The sequence below is a fragment of the Phalaenopsis equestris genome, unplaced genomic scaffold, assembly GCF_001263595.1.
Source record: "Phalaenopsis equestris unplaced genomic scaffold, ASM126359v1 Scaffold000403, whole genome shotgun sequence".
NCBI classification, from domain to species: domain Eukaryota; kingdom Viridiplantae; phylum Streptophyta; class Magnoliopsida; order Asparagales; family Orchidaceae; genus Phalaenopsis; species Phalaenopsis equestris.
In genome coordinates, this window is record NW_018164845.1 from 814,928 (window position 1) to 841,664 (window position 26,737).

The 26,737-nt window shown below is 33.6% G+C and overlaps 2 protein-coding genes across 3 annotated transcripts in view; one reads left to right on the forward strand and one right to left on the reverse strand.

Annotated features, from left to right (window-relative positions):
• Window positions 1–5,204: 5,204 nt before the first annotated feature.
• LOC110026930 (FHA domain-containing protein PS1) lies at window positions 5,205–9,780 on the reverse strand. The gene is made up of 6 exons (XM_020728147.1): window positions 9,269–9,780; window positions 8,964–9,169; window positions 7,220–8,866; window positions 6,983–7,139; window positions 5,875–6,263; window positions 5,205–5,583 (listed from the first exon to the last, which is right to left on the reverse strand). The coding sequence occupies exons 1-6, from the start codon at window positions 9,516–9,518 to the stop codon at window positions 5,329–5,331; spliced, it is 2,904 nt and encodes a 967-aa protein (XP_020583806.1). The 5' UTR covers window positions 9,519–9,780; the 3' UTR covers window positions 5,205–5,328.
• A 7,174-nt stretch (window positions 9,781–16,954) lies between these two features.
• LOC110026907 (cleavage stimulating factor 64) overlaps window positions 16,955–26,737 on the forward strand; it is a 22,216-nt gene continuing 12,433 nt past the window's right edge. For both annotated transcript variants that reach the window (XM_020728112.1, XM_020728113.1), the window contains exons 1-8: window positions 16,955–17,160; window positions 17,255–17,333; window positions 17,809–17,983; window positions 19,681–19,714; window positions 19,828–20,075; window positions 20,173–20,250; window positions 20,788–20,823; window positions 20,935–21,420. In XM_020728112.1, coding sequence (XP_020583771.1) covers window positions 17,121–17,160; window positions 17,255–17,333; window positions 17,809–17,983; window positions 19,681–19,714; window positions 19,828–20,075; window positions 20,173–20,250; window positions 20,788–20,823; window positions 20,935–21,420 — 1,176 coding nt within the window. In that variant the 5' untranslated portion in view covers window positions 16,955–17,120. The remainder of the gene's footprint in view (window positions 17,161–17,254; window positions 17,334–17,808; window positions 17,984–19,680; window positions 19,715–19,827; window positions 20,076–20,172; window positions 20,251–20,787; window positions 20,824–20,934; window positions 21,421–26,737) is intronic.

Consider the following 26,737-nt stretch of genomic DNA (forward strand, 5'->3'; position numbering starts at 1 on the left):
CAAATTTTTTGTGTCGAGCATGCTTTCCCTACGCCGCTTTGATTTGAAGCCTTTAGTAGCATATATTTTCCAAACATAATTTTTTAATATTTTATTTACTTGAGTTATAATTCATTTACTCTTAGTCCTCTTTTGTTATAATAGGAAGAAGTATAACTTTATAACCATATCCAGACAAGAAATTAGAACACTAGTTTAAGATCTTAAGTTTGAAAATGAACTTTAAATGATGGTATAGGGTTTGAGCTTAAATTTGAACATCACATTATATATTTAAATCTTATTTGAGCCTAATTCAAACAAATTTTGAACATGAAAATTAGGTTTAAATAAGCCTCAACTATATTCAACTTAGGATTTGACTATTAGCATCAATATTGAGATAACATAAAAAGTTTCAATAGAATTTGATACTTACATAACTTGAACCCTATCTGCGTCATATTAGAATGTGATTATATATATATATATATATATATTCCCCATTATTATCATGTATGAAATTGATTCATTTGAGTTGATATATATTGATGTCTCCGCTAATCATATTTGTATAGATGCATTATGTTGTTTGGACCACTTTCAGAGTGAGAAGTATAATAAATATAATTATGGTATAATTTGAAAGTTTTGATATTTCAATAACTTTTTAATGCTCATAAATTGTAGTCTTTTGAGGCTTTAATTTATCAAATTTTGTTAAGGATGCTTGTTGATGAAAGAAATGTTAGATATCCTATTAAATTCAACATTGGAGAAAAGAACATTAGAGTTAAACTGGAGAATTTGCTTTTAGTTTTGAGTTTGTTTGGAGAATTTTCTTCTTAGGGGAAGTGCAAGGAGATGCTCTTAAGCAATATGTTGATTCATAACTACCTAGATGATAATAAGAAGTTTGAGAATGTAGAATTGAAGAATGCATTCATGAAGTGCATTGCAAGGTTAACAATTTAATCGAAACTTTATTTGTACTTTGATAGAGCATGTTTGAAGTTGATTTGAATATGGTTTAAATCATTAAAATTTATGTTTGAATCTAAATTAAACATTTCCAAACCTTAATCAAACGTGATGTTTTAGTTTTAAATATTAGTTGTTTATTGCATTTTGTTGTGATTATATTTTTTAGCAAAAACATACGAAAAACAGAATTGTTTAGCTAGAAGGTGTTTTTTTTTTCTTTTTTAAAGAAAGATTTATGATCATAAATTCACTAAATGATGATGAAAGTGAATGATGCAATAATAATAACATTTAATAAATGCTATGGTCATTATAAATTTTTTTTTAAGCTTGTTGGTGTGACTAAGGTATCTAGATCATTTGTAAGTATACATAGATTAGTGTGTGACTTTATTTATATTTAGATTACTTTGTCATTATGTTTAGTGATGATCTATTACTATATTCCAAATATAAAGATGATCATGCAACTCATTTATATTGGTACTAAGGAAATTAACATAAAATAAGATATGCTAAAATTTTAAATGTGAGTTGTTATTATGAATTTTATTTTGGGTAAGATAGTGAGTAGAGATGAGATAGCTCTTGATCATCAGTAAGTGCAAGTTGTTACAAAATGATCATGGCCGATTAATGTATTGAAAATGAATAATTTTAATGTATGTTATACACTTAAAGAATAAGGGATTTTTTTTTTCTTAATTGTAATTCCGTTATCTAGACCAACACAAAAAATAATGCTATTTAAATGAACATTAGAACATGAAAGTAGTTTTTATATCTCTTAGTTAAAATTATCACATATATTGTTTATATTATTTTGTATTGAATGCTTTTTAATATTATACTAATGAAAGGTTTATGGTGTGTTTTGGCACAATATGATAAACTAGTTGCAATTGCATCTAAATATTTGAAGTCAAATGAAAAAAATATCTTATACCTGATTCGAAGTTATCAAATTTCGACCAACTTATATAATAAATTTCACTCAAATTTAACTTGATAAACTTCAACTAAATCTCATAAACTATAATTAACTTTAACTTAAATCAACTATAATAAGCTAATATTAAAATTTAGCAAAGTTAAATAAGATTTAACATACTTTTAACAAACTTAAATAAATTTTAACAAACTATAACAATATTAAATAAGATTTAACAAACTTAAATAAATTTTAACAAAACTAGATGAATTTTTATAAATTTTAATAAACTTTAATGAACTTTAATAACCCTTAATAAATTTTAAGAAACTCAAATTCAACAAACATTAATAATTCTTAACCAACCTTAACAAACATCAATAAACCTTAAATTTTAAAGCAAGTAAAAGTTATGTGTTATTGAATTATGCATGTTGTTGTGTTAACCTTCAACAAATAATTTACTCTTGATCTGATCAATTAAGATGTTAAAAACTCTTTTGATCTAAGATGCTTAACCGTCACTTAGTGAAACAAGTAGGTTAACATACAATAATCTAGTGAAAGAGACATATTGCCATAATGAAACTACAACCATGATAGGGGATCTGAAGGGTCCTAGGAAACACACCATAGTTAAGCCCCACTTAACTATAATATGGTTTTCAACTCTTTTTTTGACATAGACATAGGCTAAGAATAACGTTATCCCTGCCTGACAGCTATCACGTAGGAGAATTCATAGAACAACAACGAGAAAACACTCTACCTGAGTCATAGGAGCATGAGCCCTACTTCCTTTGAAGGACGCTCAAGTACTCCCTACTTTCTGTTGTTTCCTTTCTTTTTTCCTGTTTTGCTTGTTTCTCTTTAAATTGATAGACTTTCATTCATGCAACTGAGATCACTTCAATTAGGTTCAATAGTGTAGTTAACTAGAGCTTCATTTGTTAGAAATCTTTTTGGGCATTTTCCTCATGGGATCGATACACTGACTCGATATTTATATATTACTTGATTGACATGTATACTTACGTGGTTGACCGACTTACTTCGCAGTAATTTTGGGCATCATGATCTTGCTATTGTTGGAAGGGTGCTGATAGTTGAGGACCATCAATTCAAATAACAACAAACAAAAAGTTAGGAATATGAAGGTGAGAACAGACAATTTGCTCATCCTCTCCCTCTTCAATCGAGTCTGTGAAACACTCTATCCTTAGCTTTCCACCAAAAATGAAAAGAGATCACTACTATTTATAGCCGAGAAATGAGCATTGTGGGTAGGGCTGTCAAAACGGCTCGTTGTTTGCGAACAGCTCGTGTTCGGCTCGTTAATTTTGTTTGATAAGTTAACGAGCCGAACACGAACTAAGATGTGTTCATTCGTGTTCGGCTCGTTTTGGCTCGAAATACTATATATATAATTGACTACAAGACTACAAAGATTTATAATCAATTAAAATATTGATTAATAAAATAAAATAAAAATTATTAAATTAGATTCAAATGATGTATTAATATAACTAATAATTTTTAAATCTTGTTCAAACCCTTATCGTCTTATGACTACATGATTAGAGTTGTTAAAAGGACTCTTAGTTCATGAATAGCTCGTGTTCGGCTCGTTAAGAAAACGAGCCGAAAACGAACAATTTTTTTTTTCTTCAAATTCTGAGCATGACTCGCTCGTGTTCGGCTCGTTTACACCCCTAATTGTGGGGTGGGGGAAAATTAAATTTGACATTAATGTCACTATTTCTTCAGGCCAATTATTCCTTAACGCATCATCTTCATTATTAGGAGCACTTATATGTCTAAGTATCATGGCTGACCATTACATGACAATGATTGCATCTTTCATTTTAATGCTCAGGGAATTTGCTCAGGGTTTACCCTCATTACTACCTCTCGATGTTTTAGGACATGTTAGGTTTATCCAAACACTAACAAAAATTCACAGTTATATTCAGAAATTGCTAAGGACTCGTAATGAAATATTGCCATAATTTATGAATAAGTATGAAGGCTCATCAACATTCAGCGATAGTAAAACCTTTCCACCCCAACTCCCAGAACACATGTTAAGGCTAAGAAGTAGGACTCTCCTTTGCAACCAGATATTCAATAAGTAGTGTGTGAGCCTTTCCAGTGGCAAGTCTAAATATTTACATCCATAAAGACTATGATAAGATCTATAAAATTCTAGTGTGAGACACAACCCATTAAAGCCAATGACTAAACCAATAGGTAAAAATGCTTTGATGAGGGCACGGATGATGTATGATTTGAACCAGAGTTATTATTATCAATTTGGTTAGTTACAATCAAGCTAAGATCTTCCTATGCTATTAACATGAATTGATTATGAAAGGTTCAATCTATTTTCTTATATTTCCAAGTCAAGAAACTCAACATCACCAAAGCATGAAATCAAATGTTAAGAAAACAATCTCCAAAAGTGACTAAGTCACTACTGATTCTCAGAGGTTAAAAACTATTTTTATGAGTTCTCTATTAATCGATCAGATAAGAGTTAACATTACAAGAAAATGGTTCGAACATCCTCAGATACTCATTTCTTTATGAATTCTTTCTCTGTTCCCTAATGTTAATTCCTCTTTTCTAACTCTTTCTTTAAGTGTGTTAGTCTATATATACATACATATATATATATAATTAATTAATTAATTAATTCAAATCAAGATATAAACAAAAATCCCTTCGTGTATAGGGTGTGGTACTCGAATATTTAGCACACCTAGGGATGGCCGCGACTCGTCTAATTGCCACCAACTATTCCTTTTCAATATGTATACATGTGTGCGTACGTAGCCGTGACTCGTCTAATTGCCACCAACTATTCCTTTTCAATATATATATATATATATACCTATTAAGGAAATATAATGCTAATATACATTTCAACTTGATTCTGTCTCTTTTATCTCACAAACAAGGACATCATTGTAAAAGAAACTGTATCCATCTCTTTTGGATAGAGACTGACAGAAGTTTCAGTAACAAATAATTTGAGACTAAATTTCATTCATATGAACTCGATACAAATTACCACCAGCTCTAGTAAGGATCTAATTTGCAAACTGTGTTGAAATAGATCGAGTTAACTTGTCATTGGTTTCTACTTTGAAAATTCGGTAATTATGTAATATACTTTGATTAACATCTTAGAAGGAGATAAATTGGCTTTACGGTGCCTGTAGATTTAGACAGATAGATTATTTACATATGAAACTCATCCCAAAATAAATTTAAACTTTGAGTTACGAGTCCAAAATATTTGAGTGAGTTGAACTGAAGAAATCATAGAATCTCTAATCGTTAATAGCAGAACAGCACATGTTCAACACAACAGAAAACAAAAAATGGTTTGTAAGATATAATACTGTAAAGCTTAAAGACATCTCAGTTGTTCATGAGACCAAGTTGGTCATTCCACAATGAGGGTTACCGTGCAGAAGAACGAGCTTCAATCCCTTAACATTTCCTTCTACTTTAGCCATTCTTGCAGACGTAAATTGTTGATGACCATTTTCAAACAGACCAACTTCTTCTAAGCAAGACCAAGTTGATCCTCTTGGACTACAACTATCTGCCCACAGAAATCTCTTTGACAATGGATTCACGAGGCTCTCTCTAAATTCCTTGGGTGTCTCACACAACAATCCCTGTAAAAGGTTAAAATAAATAATCAATCCCCAAATCAGATCAGTACAATAAATATAAGGAAGATTTACATACATTTACATATCTAACACCTAAGCTTAAATTTTTATATACAATGCCACCTTACTTATTCATGAAAATTTCTATTTCGCTCTTTAAAAGTTAAAATGGTGGCGTTTCGGATGCAATATGAAAGATTTGGGTGGTATAAATGTAAAAATCCAAGTTTAGGTGTTAGATATGAAATACTTAAGAATTGTGTGGTATGTACGTGAATGCTAATATTACTTCACCTCAGCCATGGCTTTGATCCTCAGTGTGGTACTACTAGTTAGCAGCATTAACTCGCCATCATCTTTCATTTTCTTGAACAGAAGAGCACAGTCAAGGATGTGGTCTTCTGCTGTTGGGGAAACAATCTCCATAAAGCTTCCGCATGTGGAGAAACCATAGAAGTTTGATGAAGTAGCGGTGCTAAATCCCGAGCTTCCATCATAAAGCTGTGATCTTGGAGTTGCGGGGGGTGTTGGTGCGGCAGCGAAAGTCTCTGATGAGCTCTGAACATGAATCCACCAACTAGTTTTCATCATGCTCTCTTCTATCCATTGCAAAACTGAAGAAGCCTTTGTCCCTCTACTTAGTATGCCTTGGCATCTTTTGAGGTGGTCGAGCTCCCTAATAACTAAAGAAGAGGGAAAGGGGATTATTAAGTGCATGAAACAAGTAAAAGTTTGTGGTTTTTAGATCATAGTGTCTAATGTTGTGTAATATTATGTGTATTTATGTCAACAAGAAAAAAAAACCAGTAATGAGAGCAATAATTCAATTGTGCACATGAGGCCTTTTATGGTTGATCCTACAAAAATTATTACAGATTTATAGTTTTAAATACAAATTTGGGGAAGATGAGTCATAATTTTGATATCAAAAATAAAAAATTTCAACAAAATGAAGAATAATTTGAAAATATTATAATAAAGATATCATCAAATCGAAAAAACACTTCCTTAAAAATGATTTAGGAAACTTTAGCAAGTCCGCAACACTTGAATGGCCACTATTCTTTGACTCTATTTTGAAATCATGTTCTTTCCTGTTTTTAAATTTAAAAGTTCAGCAAGAGTGGGACAATATTTAATCCAATAGTATCAAATTTTAGACCTCCTGGATGAGATGTTTTCCACTTTTTAAAATTTTTCATCTTAAAAATAAAAGACAACAACAGTAAAAAATCACGCCTTCTGTATAGCCCATCTACTTCTTTATCATCTTTTCCTGCCATGTTTTTACTATATTTTTATAAGAAAAAAGCAATATGCAAAATAAATAGATCAGATGCATTTAGCTTTACTTAAATTTGAATCACAAGATAGATTTTCAAGGTAAGGACAGTATGGTTACCTATCCTTGGAATTATTAGTTGGGTCCCTCTGATACCTTCTAAAAGTTGGAGTGATTTTCTGGATTCTTCAATGAGGAAGCAGCCAACATCCACCACAATATACCATTTCTTTTTCTCTCTTCCTGACACCTGCGGCAGCTCTTTCTTTTGTTTGCTCTGACAAACAATTGAACTCAGTTAAATAAGAATTAAGGAAATTCGAAAAATGCATTCAAAGGCTCAAATTGAAAACTTACTTCAGGTGCTTCCGCATCTAAATTATGGATAACACCATTGTTGCCGAATGTTTCATCTAGACCTTCCGCATAGCTCGCAGGACTGCTATTTCGCAAAGGAGAGCTCACAAATAGAGGCTGAAATGGGATTCTTTCTTTCTTTTTCCTCGTACTTTCTCCTTCCTTTTTCCCATGGTTTTGTGAGGCTGCATTCTTTGATTTAATGGCTATTGAGCTTTGTGGTGTTAGATTCTCTTTATCTGATGCAAATGTTTCGTTTTCTTCACTTTCAGCGTTCAGGATATCTCTAGTAAAGGCTTTCCCCGACTTCAAAGAATTGGGAACTTTAGGAGTCCAGTTCTCTTTATCTGAAAGGAATCTATCATCTTCCAAATTCAAATTTTTCTTTTGACCTAGAGGAGATCGCACTGCTTTAAATAGGCTTCTTTGCAACTTTCTTCCTGGAGAGAATACACTCTCCAAGCTTTTGGCACCTGATAAGGGTGATTCTCCATTCTCCTTCATCAAACGACTTCTTGACTTGAGTTTAGTTGAATTAGAATGCTCTGTTGCTACAGATGTTGGATTCCTTTTGTCTGAATTAGAAGGATGTTCTTCCAGATTAAATGTGCTCAAGGAACTCAGTGGTGATGTCTCACTCTCACTGTTGCTTCTCAATATCTTGGAGCCAATAAAGTTTACTAGAGTAATGCTATCCTTGTCTGAGACAAGCGTCTCTTCTTCTTCTTTCACATGATCTGCACCTATGAAAAATGTGGGGATTTTCTCCACTCCTTTTCCTCTTGCAGAAGTTTCAACTTTCTGTTCCTCTATCTCTAAATCATGTTTATCTGATATGTTTAAGGAAATCAACAATGAGCTATTCAATTCTATGTTGCTTTTCAGTACTTCAGAGCCAATAGAGTTTATTAGAGTAGTTTTCTTGTCATCTAAAGAACATGTCGCTTCTTCTTCCTCTTTCACGTCACCTTCAGCCACCAAAACTGAGGGAATCTCCTCTCCATTTCCACTCACACCCAAATCTTTTTTATGGAATAAGTTGAAGGAACTCAACGGTGATCTCTCAATCTTTTGGTTGCCCTTCGGTAACTTGGAGCCAATAGAGTCTCCTGGAGTCATATTTGCCTTGTCTGAAATAAAGGACTCTTCTTCCTCCTCTTTCACATTACCTTCAGCTAAGAGAACCAAGTGGATCTCCTCCTCTCCACTCCCACCAGCAAAAGCTCCAGCCATCTGTTCCTCAATGCCCAAATCTTCTTTAATTTTTCTAATCTCACTCCTGATTTCTTCGCTCGTGTTCTCAATTTGAAGAAAGCTAATGGACTTGTTCCTCCTTGACAAAAGACTTGATGATTTAACTATCTTATCAGATCTGAATGGGCTCGGCCCTTCTCCTTCAGGCTGCATCTCATTAGGAAAAATATTCTTGGCTCCAATCTCCTCCTTTAAGGGCCACGAAGTGCCCATAGATTCTAAAAAAGGAACCATAGAAGTATAGCATGAGTTCTGCTCTAACATCTCTTGGCTTATCAAGATCTGGTCTCCTTTTTCCAAATCCAGAGAAAAGACCTTCCCAGGAGATGAAGCCATCATAGGAGGAGCAGATGGTATTATATTGCTTACACCTACTTCATTCAAATTCTCATCCTAGATAATAAAACCAAAGTAAACCATATAAGCTACACTCAAAAAGTCTGAACTTCAGCAAGTGTTTTTCACAAAAAAGGGGGGAAAAAAAACGAACCTGAAATACTTCGTCATTATCCATGAAATCTGAAGCCTCTTCAATCAATGGTGACATCGGCTTGTTCATCTCAAACGCCTGGCTCAATGGCATCCAATAGAGTCGATAAATCCTCGTCGAAGCCCCAAGCCGAAGACTATCTCCTTCGATCAATTCAATAGGGATGTTGGGCTGAATCTTCTTACCTGACACCCAAGTCCCGTGAACTGCAGCAGAAAAAACAGCATCAGGTACAGAACAAACGACATCCATTCTTTAGGGAAAAAGATCGAACAAGAAGAGTGCACGTTGCAAGGAAAACAAACCTGACGAGCGATCTGTCACAAAGAGTTTCTGCAGTGAAGATTTCGGGCGAACCTCGACATGGAAACGGCTGATGCTCGGGTGATCGACGACGATGTCGCAGTCCGGGTGCCGGCCCATCAGTATGGGATCGTTATCTCGTGATGGAGATAAGGGTTTTCCAGTTTCAGGAGGAGGGCTGTTGAGGAAGATGTTCTTTAGCACGGCGCCCTTCTTTAGGACGGAGAACACCGGAATCTTGGCATCTTCCATTGCTTTTTAGAGCTCGCTTCTTCTTCAGTGATGGGAGAGAATGAGAGACTGGAAAGATGGGGTGAGACGGTTCTTCCTGTGATCCTGATCTGATTGGAGTATAGGTGATAAAATGGGCAGGAGACAGATTTTTATTTTCGAAAAGAGATGATTTTTTTTGGAAGTTTTATGATTATTTAATTAGAGCTCAGAAAGTTAAAAAGAGGCGTTTCGGAAAAATTTTTTTTGAAATCCAAGCTCTAAATTGAAAATTTGACCGTTGGTCCGGATTCCTCAGTTGCAACGCAACGGCTAGTTATATAATGTGAGAAGGGAACGCATTGCAACCCGGCATTTGGGCAAAATAATTTTGGGGCATTTACATGCATACAAAAAAATCGCTATATATTTAAATTTTGCTTTTTCATTTTTATACGACTCAAATCTTTCATATCACATCAAAAATACATCTTTATTACTTTAAAAAAATAAAATACATCTTTTTCATGCACACATGACGTGTTATGTATGTAAAAGATTGAAGTATAGTTGTTAGATATGTCAATACATAAAAATTGAATGGTTTGTATAAAATGTTGAAGTGTTAGATATGTAAACTCACTACAATAGTTATCTCCAAGATAACTTTATTTTAAAAAGATTTAGTGAAAAGATTAAGTTGGCTACTAATCCACATGTATTTGCTGGCTTTTTCCTTTTTAATATTTTTTTAATAAATATTCTATCTATTTTTTTTTTTTAAATCTTTTCTTCTTAAAAAAAAAGTCTCAAAAGTTGAGGTTATAATTTATAATTAGGAATTCATAGTCTCTAAATGCTAGTACATATGTACATGCCACCCCTCGAATCCGAAAGAGGTATACACCGATGACACAGAACATGATGAAAAGATGTTAACCTACTTTGTATCCTCAAAAAGAATGATTACATAAAAATAATAATGAAAATAAACAAGAAAAGACAAAATTTATTTCATTACATAAATAAAAGTCAATAAACTGTTACAGCTGAAGTAATTGGTGGCCTTTTCGTTTTAAAATTTTTTAAATAAATTTTCTATCTAATATCTTTTTTTAAAAATAATTTCTTCCCCAAAAAAAAATCTCTCGAAAGTTGAGAAATCATAAGTATAATTAGGACTTTGTAGTTTCTAAATGCTGATACATCCATACATGCCACACCACGGATCTGAAAGGTAATATATTCCACGTAGAACATGATGAAATAATATTAATCTATTTTGCATACTTGAAAAAAATTATTATATGACAACAATGAAAACAAGCAAGAGAATATAAAAATTATTTCATTTCATAAATAAGAGTCAATCAACTGATAAAACTGAAAAAAATAAGAAAATAACTTAAAGAAATTAAAATATAATAAAGAAACAATTACCTAGACCCAGAAAAAAAAATATGGCAAATTGAAACTACAAAAAATAAATTTAAAGCTGGAAAGTTTACTCTAACGACAGGGGCGAAAGCTACTTGTTTTTTCAGAGGGAGACAAACTTATTATAAAAATAAATTAGTTACAAAAATATCACATAATTTAAACCACACCATCAGAATGTTCGACGAATTAGATGACACGTTTGTGAAACGCTTTATCGACGCTCAACATCAGGTCACCATGAGTGATTTATTGTTGACCCAATGGAAGCCCAACAAGTCTTTAGTAAACTTTGTCTTTTTGGATAAATTTGAGTATGAAGGGAGAACCTCTCCTTCAGGAGCAGCATGTCATCGTAGTCCTCGTGGGCAAGATAAAAGGCCTCATATTTGTCTTATTGAAAATAACTCCTATCAAAACGTTTAAGGCATTGATAAAGAAGGTAGTCTGTTTGCAAGACATTGTAGGATTTGTGGTTCTTAAGTCTGGTGATAAAGCTAAAAATATGTGGACTTCAAGAAGAACGAAAGAGAGCTTAGCTTTGATAACAATTGATAGTAGGCTGAAAAAGCCTATCCCATATGTCGAACAAGCTCACTCGCCTTTCCAGAAATGGAAGAACCAGTCTTCAGAGAAAAAGAAGCTTAAGGTGTATTCTTTTAAAAAAGAGTGCCTTAGGAAGATCTTTAAAAACTTGATCAAACAGGGTATGCAGCTTTCCCAACAAAGAAAACCCTAGGAGGTGGAGAAATTCAAAAAGCTTGACTACTACCACTAGCATAAACACTTGAGTCATGTGTTAGAAAACTGCTATGTATTCAAGAACTAGCTTGAAACCCGCCACAGAGCCGGAAAGATCAAGATTATGGATCAATATTTGGAGAAGCATCTTGGAAGAGGATCAGCCAGAGCTGTTACAGCTGTTCCGATTGCATTTACTACACATGTTGCTACGGATGTACCTTCTTTTTGTTCTCATGCAAATGTCAGCTCAGAGCAAGAGCTCATTCACACTGATGTCTTTTATGACGCTTATGAATCAATAAAAGAAGATATTTTTGAGTACTTTTATGTGTTTCATGTTTTATGGTTTGCACTCATAAATGTGACACAAATGACATAACAAAGGGGATGAGCAATATCAGTTATTGCACTCCTTCGACGACGCTTACCGCATTCATGATGATCTGAGTGATTCATCAGACAGTGTGGGTGAGACGTCTACTTCTCATGGCTCTCTCATAGAGTCCTTAACCTGAATGTTCCATTAGTCGAGCCCAATGGGTCCCTTAGCGAGGATATTCAGAAGGTCCGTTTGCAAAGTGGCAAACTCCTTCCTTCGAGAGTTACTAAACACACTCCCAACAATAAGGGGAAGGACTTCATCACTCAAGTGGCAGATGATCCTCATGAGGTCCTTGCCTAGAGCAAATTAACTATAAATCCTACCAAAAAGGTATATTATAATGTTCTAGTGCACCTTAAGTTGTTGCCAGCATCTTTAAGCTTCTATGATGCTCTTCTTCTGCCCTCAGAGTTAAGGAAGACCTTGGTGAAAGCTTTTTTAAAGTTCAAAGTTTCATGCTTAATTTACTTATCAATCTGATCAGTTGGTTTGTTAAAATTTGTTGTGAACCCATAAGATCTGGGAGGGCTATGACTTCATTCAACTAGGAAAAATCACATTGCACTAGTGGGTGAAGGAAAAGTAGTCCATAAGACAGTGCAAATATATTGAGAAATAAACTTTGAAGGGTGTAAATTGGGGACTTTAGGGTGACAGGCTAGAATCCAAACCAATTTGATCTAGTGTTCAATGAATTAAAACTAGGTTAGCCAAATTGAGGTATAAATTGGAGACTATAGGGTGATAGGCTAGAGTCGTAACCAATGTCATCTAGGGTTTAAGGAATTAATACTAGATTCACCAAACTTCTTTATACATTTGATAGAGGGGCAAAAAGATGAATTTTCCTATTTTTCACTATGTACATTAGCAATTCATAATATTCGATCCAACAATTTACTTATACAATCACAAAAGAAGGGTAGCTTTTATATCTTGATATTAACCAACCTAATTGATCTAGATAGGCTAAACATAGTCACATAATCTAAACTTAGGAGTACCTATTAGGAAAATTAACCTTAATCGACATTCCAAACTGAGTCCTTAGTGTAGTAGACTAAAACCTATCTTATTAGACTCGTTACCTTAGTCTTTATGGAATCAACAATCTGGACTCAATGGAGTCCTATATTATTGAAACGATACATATAGTTGCGTGAGAAACCCCAATAAGTAATAATACCCAATTTTGAAATCTCAACCTATTTGCCAGGAAGCAGATCAAGTTTCTGGTGCCTCTACCAGTACTTTAAAAAGTGCTAATCCTGGGGGTCGATTGAATTTCATCTATAAACATGTGCAAAATATAAAGGAAATTAAGCATGCTTTATGACATATCAAAATCCCCAAACTTAAACGTTACTTGTCCTCAAATAACACTAACATTTTAAAAAATAAATTTATTAATTTGAGGAAGTAGGTTTCATTAAAATTATCAACAATTTTGCCTTAGAAATGACACATATATCCTGCTTCCTATGACTTAAATCATAACCCTAACTCCTTTATGTTATGTTTCATGCAATGAAAATTCATGTGGTAATTTTATGTTTTATACAAAAGTTCAAATGGTCAGTGTTATGTCTTATGAAAAATATCACGGTGAATTTTATGTTTCATGAAAAATTCCATGTGTCAGCTTTATGTCTCATGAAAAATTCCACGTGTTAGCTTTATGTCTCATGAAAAATTTCATCTGATAGCCGCATGTCCATGCAAGTTAGGATGTTGGGATGTTTACATTTGTTCAAAAGCATTAATCACTTTTAACAAGAGAAATACACATGTTGATGTAAAGTAAGGTGGAAATTATGAAATACACCTTCAAATATGGACAAATACATATTTTAAAGAGGAGCAACAATTTTGGGAGTCAATCTACAATTCTTTCTTGAAATGATCTTCTTGACTAAGTTCAAAGAGATTATATATGAGACCATGGTGGTAGATTCTAGTTATCTCAAAGACTACAGAGACACACTCATCTTCTCCATTGTTGTCAAGCATTGCAGAAACTTGAATGCCTGCTCCAATGAGACCAATTTGAACTTAACGAGACGACAGAGTGATAAGATTTGTAGAAAGCTGGATTTAGAAGCAGTTTGAGCTGAACATGCAGTTTTTTTGCAAATCAGTAAAAGATTGCATAATGGTGGGAATTAACAAATGCGACTGGTTGAGTTTTGAACTTCACAAATGATTATTCATGAGGATTGGGTTTTGTCAAGTTTTATGAGAAGTAATTGCTAAAAAGTTTTGTTCATAATCATTTGCTTCATGAAAGGATTCCTTTTTTTTGCATTTTCTAGTATGCTGTTTGGCTTTAAAGTAGAAGGCCTTCATCATTTGGTGATATATAACTGTTTTTGTTATTGCATTACAAAACTAATGGCAAGTCCCAATATTTTGTCGATACAAATCTCCAAAATTTTAAGACATTAGCATTTTGCAAGAGAAAATCCATAAGAGAATAATTACAATGTTCATCAACATTCTCATCTCTCTCATTTCTCCCAGACATACAGAGAAGTTACAACACAAACAACTACAAAAGATCTTTACATGTTTAATAACCAAAATGAATAGAAGAATCTAACAAGCTCAGCTTAATCAGTGACAATAGTAAGAAATCTTTGAATTCAGTGTCCTGACCTTTATCAAAACTGGAAGCATGGCAGGAAGATCTTGCACTTCCAGATCATTTTCATCCTCAAAGCAGTAGGCTTTTGAAGTAGGGGAATCTGTATTTTCGTAAATTATCTCAAGCCCTAGGGAATCTACCTTTGTGTAGAATGTTGGGGCGGAGGCAGAGGTAGAAGTGCAAGAGAGAAGACGAGTTTCTCTCACCAATCTGTGAGGTGTGCTGGAGCGAAGGCGGAGGGGAGAAGTGCAGACTGCTGGATCAGCGAGCATGGAAGGCGGGTTTTCTGGTCGATGTGGACCCCAATAATATTCCAAGACAATTATAAAATTATTGATGTGAAATCATGAAAGTTATACAGGATTATTAAGGAATTATTGGAGGTTCATTGATGGGTTAGGTTGTTGAAATGAAGCTGTGGAGTTGATTAGAGATTATTGGAGAAACCTAGATATTATTGGAGGGTTATTGGGAGTTATTGAGGGGTTATTGTAATGTTATTAGAGTTAGTATTCCAATAATCCCTCAATAACCCCTCAAATAACTCTCTCAAATAACTTTCGCGATTCCACTTAAATAATCTTCATGGTTCCACTTTAATTTTTTTAGGTGGGTTTGATATAAAACACATGACTGCATATTACTAGAGTCCGCACGTGAAATTGTGTACATACTTCGTATCGAAAAGTTTCTCCTGAAACAGAGGGGAGACGAGGAAGGTGACGGTGTAAATGGAGAGTAGGAGTGTGAATTTAGCTAGAGTATCCTTAATCACTTGAAAATTGGTTTAATTTTGGCTCGAACTAAAATTTTGGATCGGTTAATTTTTAAGTTGATTGTTAATATTCCTAACGATATTATGATTGTGGATTTATTACATTTAGATCTTAAATTATTAATTTTTTTGAAAATTAATTTATTTTTTGGCTCGAACCAGATCCGAATGAAATAAATAAGAAAATTACGAGTCAAAGTTGTAGAATTTTTTTTTGAGTCGACTGTAGCTCTGCCCGAAATGGCATCTGATACGCCACCAACAAATTTTCATCATTCGACACGAATCTTGAGGCATGCCACGAATCTCGATATTATTTTTTAAACAGAAAACATTCAAATCTTGATAAAAAGTCATCCAGAGCTCTAATTTCAGCAAATTTATAGTCAAACTGATCGACTTGATGAAACGAACCTAATGATATCAAAGTTAGTCCAATCCGAGTCAAATCAAGCCCAGATCAAGTTATTAAATCCATATTGAAAGATTTCCTGACACATTTGAAAGATCAAACGAATGTCAAATTCATCGAGTTCATAGTCGAACCGAGCGTCTCAACAAGACGAATCCAACAAGCCCAAGATTGCTCAATTCCGACATCACTAAGGCACTCAAATGTTCATCAAACGCCATTCGATTGGGGAAGCTTTCTAGACCGTTTGACTAAAATTTTTCATATTCCTGTATTAATTGCAGACAGAATACTATAAATAGAGCCCTGCCACTCACATGAGAGGGGAGGCTGGAGAGAGAACTTGAGGCTTTGCGAAAGTGCTCAAGTCCAACATCATTTCTGCCATCGTCGACCTCTGTCAACCACCGCCGATCATCTCTGACCTCCATCAACCATCCTCGACTACCGTCGACCACCATTGACCTCTGTCGGCGACCACCTACCCCTGTCGACCCCCACCGACTGTCGCTGACCTCCATCGACCTTTGTCGACCACCACCGACCACCGTCGACCACTGCCGGCCACTGTCGACCATCGCCGATCACCGCTGGCTTCCGTCGACCGTCAACTACCGCTAACTAGACGCCGTCAGTCGATGTTATAACTTGGAAAGCTAGTAACATTTTCTCATATGTGGGATAATGAGACTCTGTAATCATCAATCAATAGTGAATTTTTGCAATTGGGTCAGACCCCGTGGTTTTTTCCCTTTCCAGGTTTTTCACGTAAAATTTTATGGAGTCATCACTGCTTGTTTTTTTCCTTTTTCATCTGTGTGTGTGCTGAATTCTCATACAATGCTAAGACGATAATCCGTCTTTCTATCACTGTGGGTTTTCCAGCACGCATCAGCATCCATAATAGATTAGCTTAGATTGGTACGCATGTGTCCTTCCAAGGTTCAGGGGCTTCAATGTAAGTACTAAGGTTTAAGCGTCATGTAAGTAAATAGTAGATTTTATGTGGTATGTACGTAAATTTTTTTTTTTTTTTTTATAACTCCGAAACGAAATTGGAAAGCTTTATGGCGATACAGCGACCACAAGTCGTCTCCTAAGTCGTAAGTGCGCGCGAGGCCGAGCCATATGACAAATTTTTTATTTATTTTTCCCCAGCATTAAAATGGCCGCGGATCGCAGCGGCCGCTGGCTGGATTCTCATACTAGCACCGGCGGCGGGGCAGCAAGCCCCGATCGCTCACTGTGATATGGCTTCCACCTCCGGCTTGCAGCACCGCTGCGTCTTCGGTGTGGGAGCTGTTCACACTCTACTTATATTTTCTTTCTGTGTCCAGATTTCGTTTGATGCTTGTTTGTTTTCTTTTTAATTGTTTCTGTATAGTTGGGAACATACCTTACGATGCCACCGAGGAACAGCTGATACAGATTTGCGAGGAGGTTGGCCCCGTAGTCTCCTTCAGGTCAGTCTGTAAATCCCTAGTTCAATTGTTATTGAAAATCAACTGGAAAGATCTTGTCTAGCGTTCTTGTGAAATAATTATTTGATTGAGAAGTTTAGGGTAGGGTTTTTTATTTCATCAATTCACTAACTTGCTTTGAGTTCGAACTAACCTCTTTTTTTTTTTTTGGGTGTGTGTGGAAAGTTTAATTATCAAGTTCAGGAGCATGTAGTGATATGCTTTTTTATTTTCCATCCACGTGAACTCTCTTTTGTTTGATATGGTTTGCCTTCAAAAGGCTTTTCTCTATTTTGTCATCCTTATAATTCGGATTGAGAATGTAGTGTTAAATGTTTTCTTTCTTTTTTGCTGATGACATGAGGTACTAATAGATCAGTAGGGTAATTTGAATGTAGTGCGTTGTTTGTATAGTGTGTCTTGCAGTTTTTATACTGTTCCATGATCTGTTAGATGCCAATTCTTCACCTTATTTCAGGTTGGTACTTGATAAGGAAACTGGAAGGCCTAAAGGTTATGGCTTTTGTGAGTACAAAGATGAAGAAACAGCGCTTAGTGCTCGTCGCAATCTCCAAGGCTATGAGATAAACGGACGCCAACTGAGAGTTGACTTTGCAGAGAATGACAAAGGAGTTGATCGAAATAGGGAACAGGTGAAGTTAAATCTCTTGTTTATTAAGTGTCATTTAAACTAGCACTGAACATTGATTTTGATAGGAGATGTACAATGAAATGACTTCACCATTTATTATTCCTCACAGTTAAGAAAATGATCCAACTTTTTCCTCGTGAGAAGACTAGGTTTGGGTATTGGAGTCACTATTCTTGAAAGTTATGCTCTGTGGTGAAACTGCAAACATATTGGTATTTATAGCTTAGTTTAATTAAATGTTCCTGCAAAGTCAGTTTGACACAACACAGCCCATATGCATGATATGTTTATGCATATCTTGATAGGGAGGGAGGGTTATTAGAGTGGTGTAGGGAACAAGGAAAATCTGGATACTTTCTATAGTTTCTACTCATGAATAGGCTTCTTTTCTGACTTTGAGGAGTGGGGAGAACTTTTTTTATTTCCATACTAATCAATTTCTGCATATAACGAATTGTGCAAAGCAACATGAAAGCACTGAAGCACCAACACAAGCTTTAGTTATATAAATGTTTTTGTTAATGTAGATGAATTTATTGGCGTTAGGTTAGATATATATGTGGTTGTTTATCATGCTACATTGTAGTTGTATCATGTTTTGATTTTAATGATTATAATAATTAATTATTCTCTATGTTGCTATTTTATCTTCATGATTTGGAGATTAAAATATCTTCAGATAGAGGGATGTATCAATAGATCTTTTTGTTGCTATACATGCATGACGAGGGAGGGAAGTTTGGCCATCTAATTTTGAATCATTAGTCAATTTGAAGTTTGATGTTTTGGTCACAGTTTTATGACCTAATCACACTATTATCATCAATATCATGACTACGTTTCAATCAACATTTTGCTAATTTTTTTGCCGATTTTTTACAGTAGAAGCTGCCTTTGATACTAATTCTCATTTGGTTAAATCCTTTTGAATGTGATTGTATATGATGACATGCATTCAAACTTATGGTTTATAGAGTATCATAGTGATTTCAAATATAGTTCATTTTTATTTGTCTGAGTAAATTGAAAGATCAAACATGGCTCCTCACGCATTTAAATTTATAATGACTCTTTTTGCCCTCTTCAAGTGTTTTTGTGTGAAATTGAACGTGTTTGTATATCCTAAACACATTGCCATGGAAGACTTATGATAGGTTGTTTTGGTAAAATCTCAAATATCAATCACGCAATTCAAGAATGAATATATTGCAACTATGGTTTTAGTATTATTAAGCATTTAGGATTCTTGGTGTTTAAAATTGTGGTTAGGTTCTGTCATCATTACTATATTTACATTTAGCTTCCTCACGTTAAGAACAACAAAATAACCAACTATCTGCAACGATTAGTTCTTCGTCAAACTTACAGCCAGACAAATCCCTCTTTCTAATCAATCTAGCCAAAGAGTACTTTATTTTGGTTTTTGGGTCACAAGTGGGCTTCTTTTGCCCACAAACCAAGCTCAGGCCATCAGGTAAGCTCAAGCCATAAATGACATCAAGGTTTCTGCTGATGTTGACTTGGCACCTGGCTACTGGATTGATTTGCAGCTTGTTTATTGAAAAGCTTAATGTGTAACTGCATATGCGTCTTCGGTTGACTTATAATTTTTTTCTCAACATGTAATAGGTAGATGTTATTTATAAGAACTGTGGTATTCGTCCATGCCCACGGCTAATTAACAAAATTTTGTTGCAGGGTCGTGGTGGCCCAGGATTGACATCAAGTACTGGTTAGTCCTCTTATTTGAATTTAAATTGTTATGTGGAACTTATTCTTTATAAGAATTCTTTTGTTTCTTTGCCAATATAACCTTCATTAATCCTCTTGTAGCATAATTTACAGATAGCCAGAAATCATTAGCTACTCAACCATTTGTTGGAGATGCAACCCTTCAACGACTATTAGTGCTTCCACAAGCAGCTGCAGCTGCCTCTATAATGGCTGAAGCATTAGGTGGACCACAGACTAGTAGTCAATCTCAATTTAGAAGTGGTCAGCCCAATTTTCCTGGCTCGGGAAATGATCCTTTGGCCAATTACCTTGCATGTATGTCCAGATACCAGCTAAATGAAATTATGTTGGAGATGAAGGTGTCTTGATTTTTTTTACTTTTTTCTTTTCCTAATTTTGTTCTCTGAATTTCCTCAAATATGAATGCAATGATATGTTGACTTAAAGTTTTTTTAGGCCTTGGCTACAAAAAACAGGACTCAGGCTCAGGAACTGCTGCAGGCAAGTCCACAATTGACGAAGGCACTTTTTCAGGTTATTTTTTTTGAATTCACCAAGTTTATTTATAAACTTATTTTGTCAAAAACATATTCTACCTTCTGGCTGACAGTATTCAAGTGGGTCTAAATAATTATTCCTTATTATAATGATCAATTGTTCTCTTACGTTTAATTGTCTGGATAAGTGTCATGGGAGTAGAGATATGAGCTCATGTTTATTTTTACGTATGTATCAATTGTAAAAGTTCACATTTTTATGAGTTTTGTTCTGTTGCAGTGCTCAAAATTATGAAAGAGACATATTACTGTTTCCTTTTTTATGTAGTTTCATTTTTTATCTAGTTTCCTTTGAAGTTTCTATCGCCGTATGCTGGGCATAATACTCATTTTTCTGCGACTGAGTATTACTAGGTCAAAAAATACTTATTTAGAAGACGATACATGGCCAATGTAGAGTTATAGTCTGAAAAAAAAATAACCTATTTCTGTGATAAGACTCATTTTTGTGTATGAAGCTCTTCTTGAGTTTTCTCTGATCTGAAGAATCTGAAGTGTTTCTTTTGCAATGCAGGTACAAATTATGCTTGGTATGGTAACACCACAAATGGTGGGTCTCATTCCTTTGAAATTAAATTTTTAAGCAGCTTAAATAGAATAGTTTCAGCTATCAAATGCTATTTTTTTCTTTTAAATCTACTTTACGTTGATGGGCATGCAGATGCAAGTCGCAGGTAACCAGAAAACATTAAGTGTAGTAGCAATGCCTTCAGTCCAGGATAATAAACAGGATTTCGAGCCTTCAACACCTTACCTTGGTCAAGTTTCCTTACATAAAGAAGCAGCGGTTGAACCATTTTGGAGATCTTCTGAATCTCAAGGAAAAAACGTTTTACCAAATCCTGCAATTTTCCAGCATTCTTCACTCCCCCCTAAACATTTGCCTCTTCATGCTCATCGGCCACCTCTGTCCCAAAATCAAATTTATGCTCAAGGAGCAATACCTGGAATAGCTGGTGTGTCTATGCCCGCAAATGTACAAGCTCCACCTTTCCCTTCTTCTGTGAGTTCCGTACCACAAGTGCAGCCCTCTCTATTGCACCAATTCAGACCGGTTGGAACTACAAGCATTGGTCTACAACATCAAGCCATCCTGCCAAATAATAGTCTGCAGCAGTCATTTTTGCCTCATCCTTTAAAATCCCAGGTAAAATTTGCTCGCTAAAATATTAATATGCTTTCTTTGCACAATTTGACCCAAAATAAGTTGAATTTTAACCATTTCATATTATCTTCACTTAGGAGCTAGCATTAATATTATGCTGTAAACAAAACCTAAGCGGTCTCCACTGTTGTTGCCAGCTGTTCCCCTTCTTTTGGCAACTTGGGCTGATTCTTTTTTATTTGATGTGACTGTCTGAGACGAAAGTATTAGTTAAATATACCATGGGTTATGGTTTTCACACATTATGCATGGATAATACCTTGTCATTGGAGGGTTTACCCTGAACTTATATCCATCTGATTGAAATTGCTGCACATATCACTTGCGCAAGAAAAACAAGCATGAATTTTATCTCTCTCTTGCTTGGATATATTTCATAATATAAGATTGTGTGGTTTTTAACTAAAATAGCAAATATGAAGGTACCTAAATATGAAGGAATTTTACTTAATGATACAAAATGAGTGAAGATTATCAAACCATTTTAGTTTTTGTTTTAACTTATGATTTTGTAATTACTAATACTTTATTTAAGAAAAAAGATGAGCGCATTTTTACCTACAAGAATGGATCTATTAAAACACAAATTGATTATTTGCTTTTGAGAAAAAAAGATCGTCGAGCATGTCAAGACTGTAAGGTCATATCAAGGGAAAATTTAAGTACTCAACATCGATTTTTAGTTCTGGGTTTTAAGATGAGGAGTTGGAAAATAAAAAATATAATGAAGCATTATCATAGAAATAGATGAGGACACCTAACAGACACAAATAAAATTATTTTTATTAGTAAGCTTCGAGATTTCTAGATTTGAGATGTTTATAAAAAAAATTAAATTTATGTGAGATAAAATAACAAACACTATTAAACAAGTGGCAAAAGATATACTTAGAGAATCAAAAAGAAAAATTTTATAAATAAAAATAGTTGGTGGTGAAATAATAATATGCTAGAAAAGATAAAATATAAAAAAAATTGTTATAAAAGGTTTGAAGAAATGAGAAATATATAAGGTGGCCCATATGAAGACTAAGAGAACAATTTGTGATACCAAGAATTTTGCTTTTAGTGAGCTGTATAAATATTATATATTAAAGAGAGTGAAAGTTTTATGTATAAACTAGCCGAATAAAGAGATGTGAAAAGTAAAGATTTAATTCAGGTGTATTAAAGATGAAAATCAAAACGTGCTTTTCTTAGAAGAAGATATTCAACATATGTGGGTGAGATATTTTAATAATCATTTCAATAAAGCTTTTAAAAATTCGATTGAATTTAACGATTTTAATACTGCCAATAATAATAAAATTTTTCATTTTTATCGTTAAATTAGTAAAAAGGAAGTTGATGAGACTTTAAAAGAAACTAATGGTGGAAAATCAGTGATATCCCAATAGAAGTGTGAAAATATTTATGACATTTAGGAGTTTTTTGGCTTGCTAAACTTTTTAATATTATTCAAAAGCTAAAAAGATGTCTGAGGAGTGATGGAAGGGTATTTTGGTCTCATTTTTAAGAATAAAGTGGATACATAAGAGTGTGCAAATTATAGAAGAATTAAGTTAATTTGTCATACATTAAAATTATTGGAGAGTATAGTTGAGCATAGATTAAGACATGATACAAAGATTTCTCATAATTAGATTGGATTTATGCTGGACTAATCTACTATGGAAGCTATAAATTTTATTGAGAGGTTTGATGGAGAAATACAGAGAGAGTAAGGAGTAAAAATGAAGTTGAAGAGACTTTAAAAGAAACTAATGGTGGAAAATTAGTGGGACTTAATGATATCCCAATAGAAGTGTAAAAATATTTAGGACATTTAGGAGTTTTTTTGGCTTACTAAACTTTTTAATATTATTCAAAAACTAAAAAGACGTCTGAGGAGTGATGGAAGAGTATTTTGGCACCTTTTTTAAGAATAAAGGGGATACACAAGAGTGTGCAAATTATAGAAGAATTTAGTGAATTTGCCATACATTAAAATTATTGTAGAGAGTAGTTGAACATAGATTAAGACATGATACAAAAATTTCTCATAGTTAGTTTGGATTTATGCTGGACTAGTCTACTATGGAAGCTATAAATTTATTGAGAGGTTTGATGGAGAAATAGAGTAAGGAGGATCTACATATGATTTTTATCGTTTTATAAAAAACTTACAATAAGGTTTTAGAAGTTCTTTGGAGAGTTCTAGAAAAGAAAGATGTTGATATGATTTATATTTTCAAGTCATTAAGGATATGTATGCCAGAGCTGTTACTTGTGTTCAGACAAAAGGAGGATTGATCAAGTATTTTCCTAATTTAGTTGGATTACGTCAGAGTAGATTATATTGTTGTTAGGGTGGTAGATATTTTAGAAAAAATCATGGTGCCTATGGTTTTGGAGCGACTAATGAAGAAACTAGAACTATATTAGATTTTGCTTTATCATATAATTTTGTTATTGTTAATAATTTATTTAAGAAAAATGAAAATATTATTATTTATAAAAATAGAACTAATAAAACACAAATTAATTTTTTTCTTATGAGAAGAAGAGATCGTCGAGAATGAAAAGTTTGTAAGATCATTCCAAGTGAAAATTTAAATATTCACCATCAATTATTAGTTTTGAATTTTAAGATAAGTTGCAAGATAAAGAATACAATGAGATGTTATCATAGAATTAGATCGGAGCACATAAAAGATGCAAATAATTTTTTTTATAAGTAAATTTTAAGATTTCAAAATTTGTGATGTTCATGAAGAAGCTAATTCTACGTGAAATAAAGTAACAAAAATTATTAAACAAGTGATAAAAGATGTACTTGGAGAATCAAAATGAAAAGTTTTTGTAAATAAAAATAGTTGGTGTTGGAATAATAATGCGCAGGAAAAGTTAAATTATAAGAAGTTATGTTATAAAAAATTATTTAAATGTAAAAACTTAGAGAATCGAGAAAAATATAAGATGACTCAAAGAGAGTCTAAGAGAACGATTTGTGATGCTAAAGATTATGCTTTTACTGATTTCTTTAATAGATTATATACTAAAAAGGATGAAGAACGATTTGTGATGCTAAAGATTATGCTTTTATTGATTTTTTTAATAGATTAGATACTAAAAAGGATGAAATATATACATATATATATATATATATATATATTGGCTATTTTGATAAAATTTTCAATGAAGTTTCTGAATATACGTTCGACCTTAGTGATCTTAATATCCTTAATAATAAGGAAACGTTTTATTTTTACCATTGCATTAGTAAAAAAAAAGTTGAAGAGACTTTAAAAAAAAATAAAGGGTGGAAAATTAGTAGGACCTGATGATATCGTATTTGAAGTGTTGAAATGTTTAGGAGATTTATGAGTTTCTTTGTTTACTAAGCTCTTTGATATTATTTTAAAAATTAAAAAGATGCCTATGGAGTGGAGGAAAAGTATTTTGATTCTCATTTTTAAGAATATAGGGAATGCAAAAGAGTGTGTGAATTATAGAGGATTTAAGTCAACATGTCATACTTCAAATTATGAGAGAGGATAATTGAACATAGTTTTAGACTAGATATCAAGGTTTCTCATAATCAACTTGGATTTATGTATGGAAAATCTACTATAAATGCTACTCATTTATTGAGGGTTTTGATGGAGAAGTACAGAGAGAGTCAGGAGGATCTACATATATTTTTATTGATTTTGAAAAAGTTTATCATAAGATTCGAAGAGAAGTCCTTTGGAGATTTCTAAAGAAGAAATGTGTTGATATGATTTATATTCAAGTCATTAAAGATATTTATACTAGAGCTATTACTTGTGTTTGAATAGGAGGCTTTACCAAGTATTTTCTATTTTAATTGTATTACATCAAAGATCAGCTTTAAGCCCATGCTCTTTTGCTTTAGTTATGGATACTCTTACTGGACATTTACAGGAGTATTTGCCTTGGTGTATGCTTTTCACTAACGATATCCTTCTCGTGGATAAGACTAGAAAAAAAATTTAGGGAAAACTTGACTTATGGAGGTCTACATTGGAGTATAAAGGCCTTCTTTTGAGTAGATCTAAAACTGAATACATAGAATGTAATTTTAGTAATAGCTCTAGTGGCAGAGTTAGAATTATCGGTGATCAAATCATTAAAAGGTGTCAACATTTTAGATATCTCGGGTCTACTGTTAAAAGTGACGGTGATATGAATGGGGATGTTATTAGTAGAATTCATATCTGTTGGTTGAAGTGGAGGAATGCATTAGGCCTATTGTGTGATAGAAAAGTATTGCTTACTCTTACAAGAAAATTTCATAAGATTGTTGTGAAATCCACAATACTCTATAGCTCAAAATGTTGGCCTTTCAAAGAAAAGTATAAAACAAAGTTAAGTCTAAGTGTTTCTGATATGAAAATGCTTAGGTGGACGAGTGGTTTGACACTTAGAGACAAAATGCGAAATGAATATATCCATGATAAGGCTGGTGTAGCTCCAGTGACAGACAAAAATATAGAGTTGTCTCAAATGGTTTAGTCACATTAAACTTCTACCATCTGATGATTCAGAGTAGATGTTTTATATTAAGATAAACAGAGATAGATCTAAAAAGCCTTGGCGTATTGTATAAAAAAAGATCTTAACCTATTAGGATAAAATGGAAAAAAAGAATTCATGTATCCAACCCCACGTAGTGCGATGAAGGCTTATTGTTGTTGTTGTAGTTGAATTACATCAGGAATCGACTTTAAGCCCATATCTTTTTGCTTTAGTTTTGGATACTCTTATTGGACATTTACAGGAAGATGTACTTTAGTGTATTGCTTTTCATTGATGATTTCCTTATTGTGGATAAGACTAAGGGTCTGTTTGGCGCAGCTGTGGATTATTTATAATCTGCTGATAAGCAGATTATTGTGATAATCTGATAATCTGTAGATTATCAGAATAATCTGGCTTGCTGTTTGGGGCAGCTTATTCAGACCAACTTATTGGTGGTTAAATGACATTCATGCCCCTGTTTGAATCAAAACTGTTTGGGGCAGCTTATTCAGAATAGCTTATTGTTGGAAAAGAAACATATAGTGCAGAAACATACGATAATCACAGATTTTTTCTAAAAGATACCATACAGTTCTCACAACTTAATGAGTACCAGAAGAACTAAAAAAAGGACAAATACAAGTACAACAACAAGGAGAAAAATTAAAATATTCAACTTAAGACTCTGGCTACGCCTGTCCTCATCTCCACTGTCAGCCGGAAAAAACATCGGATTCACATGACTGCTGGCATGACTACTGTCAGTGTAATATGA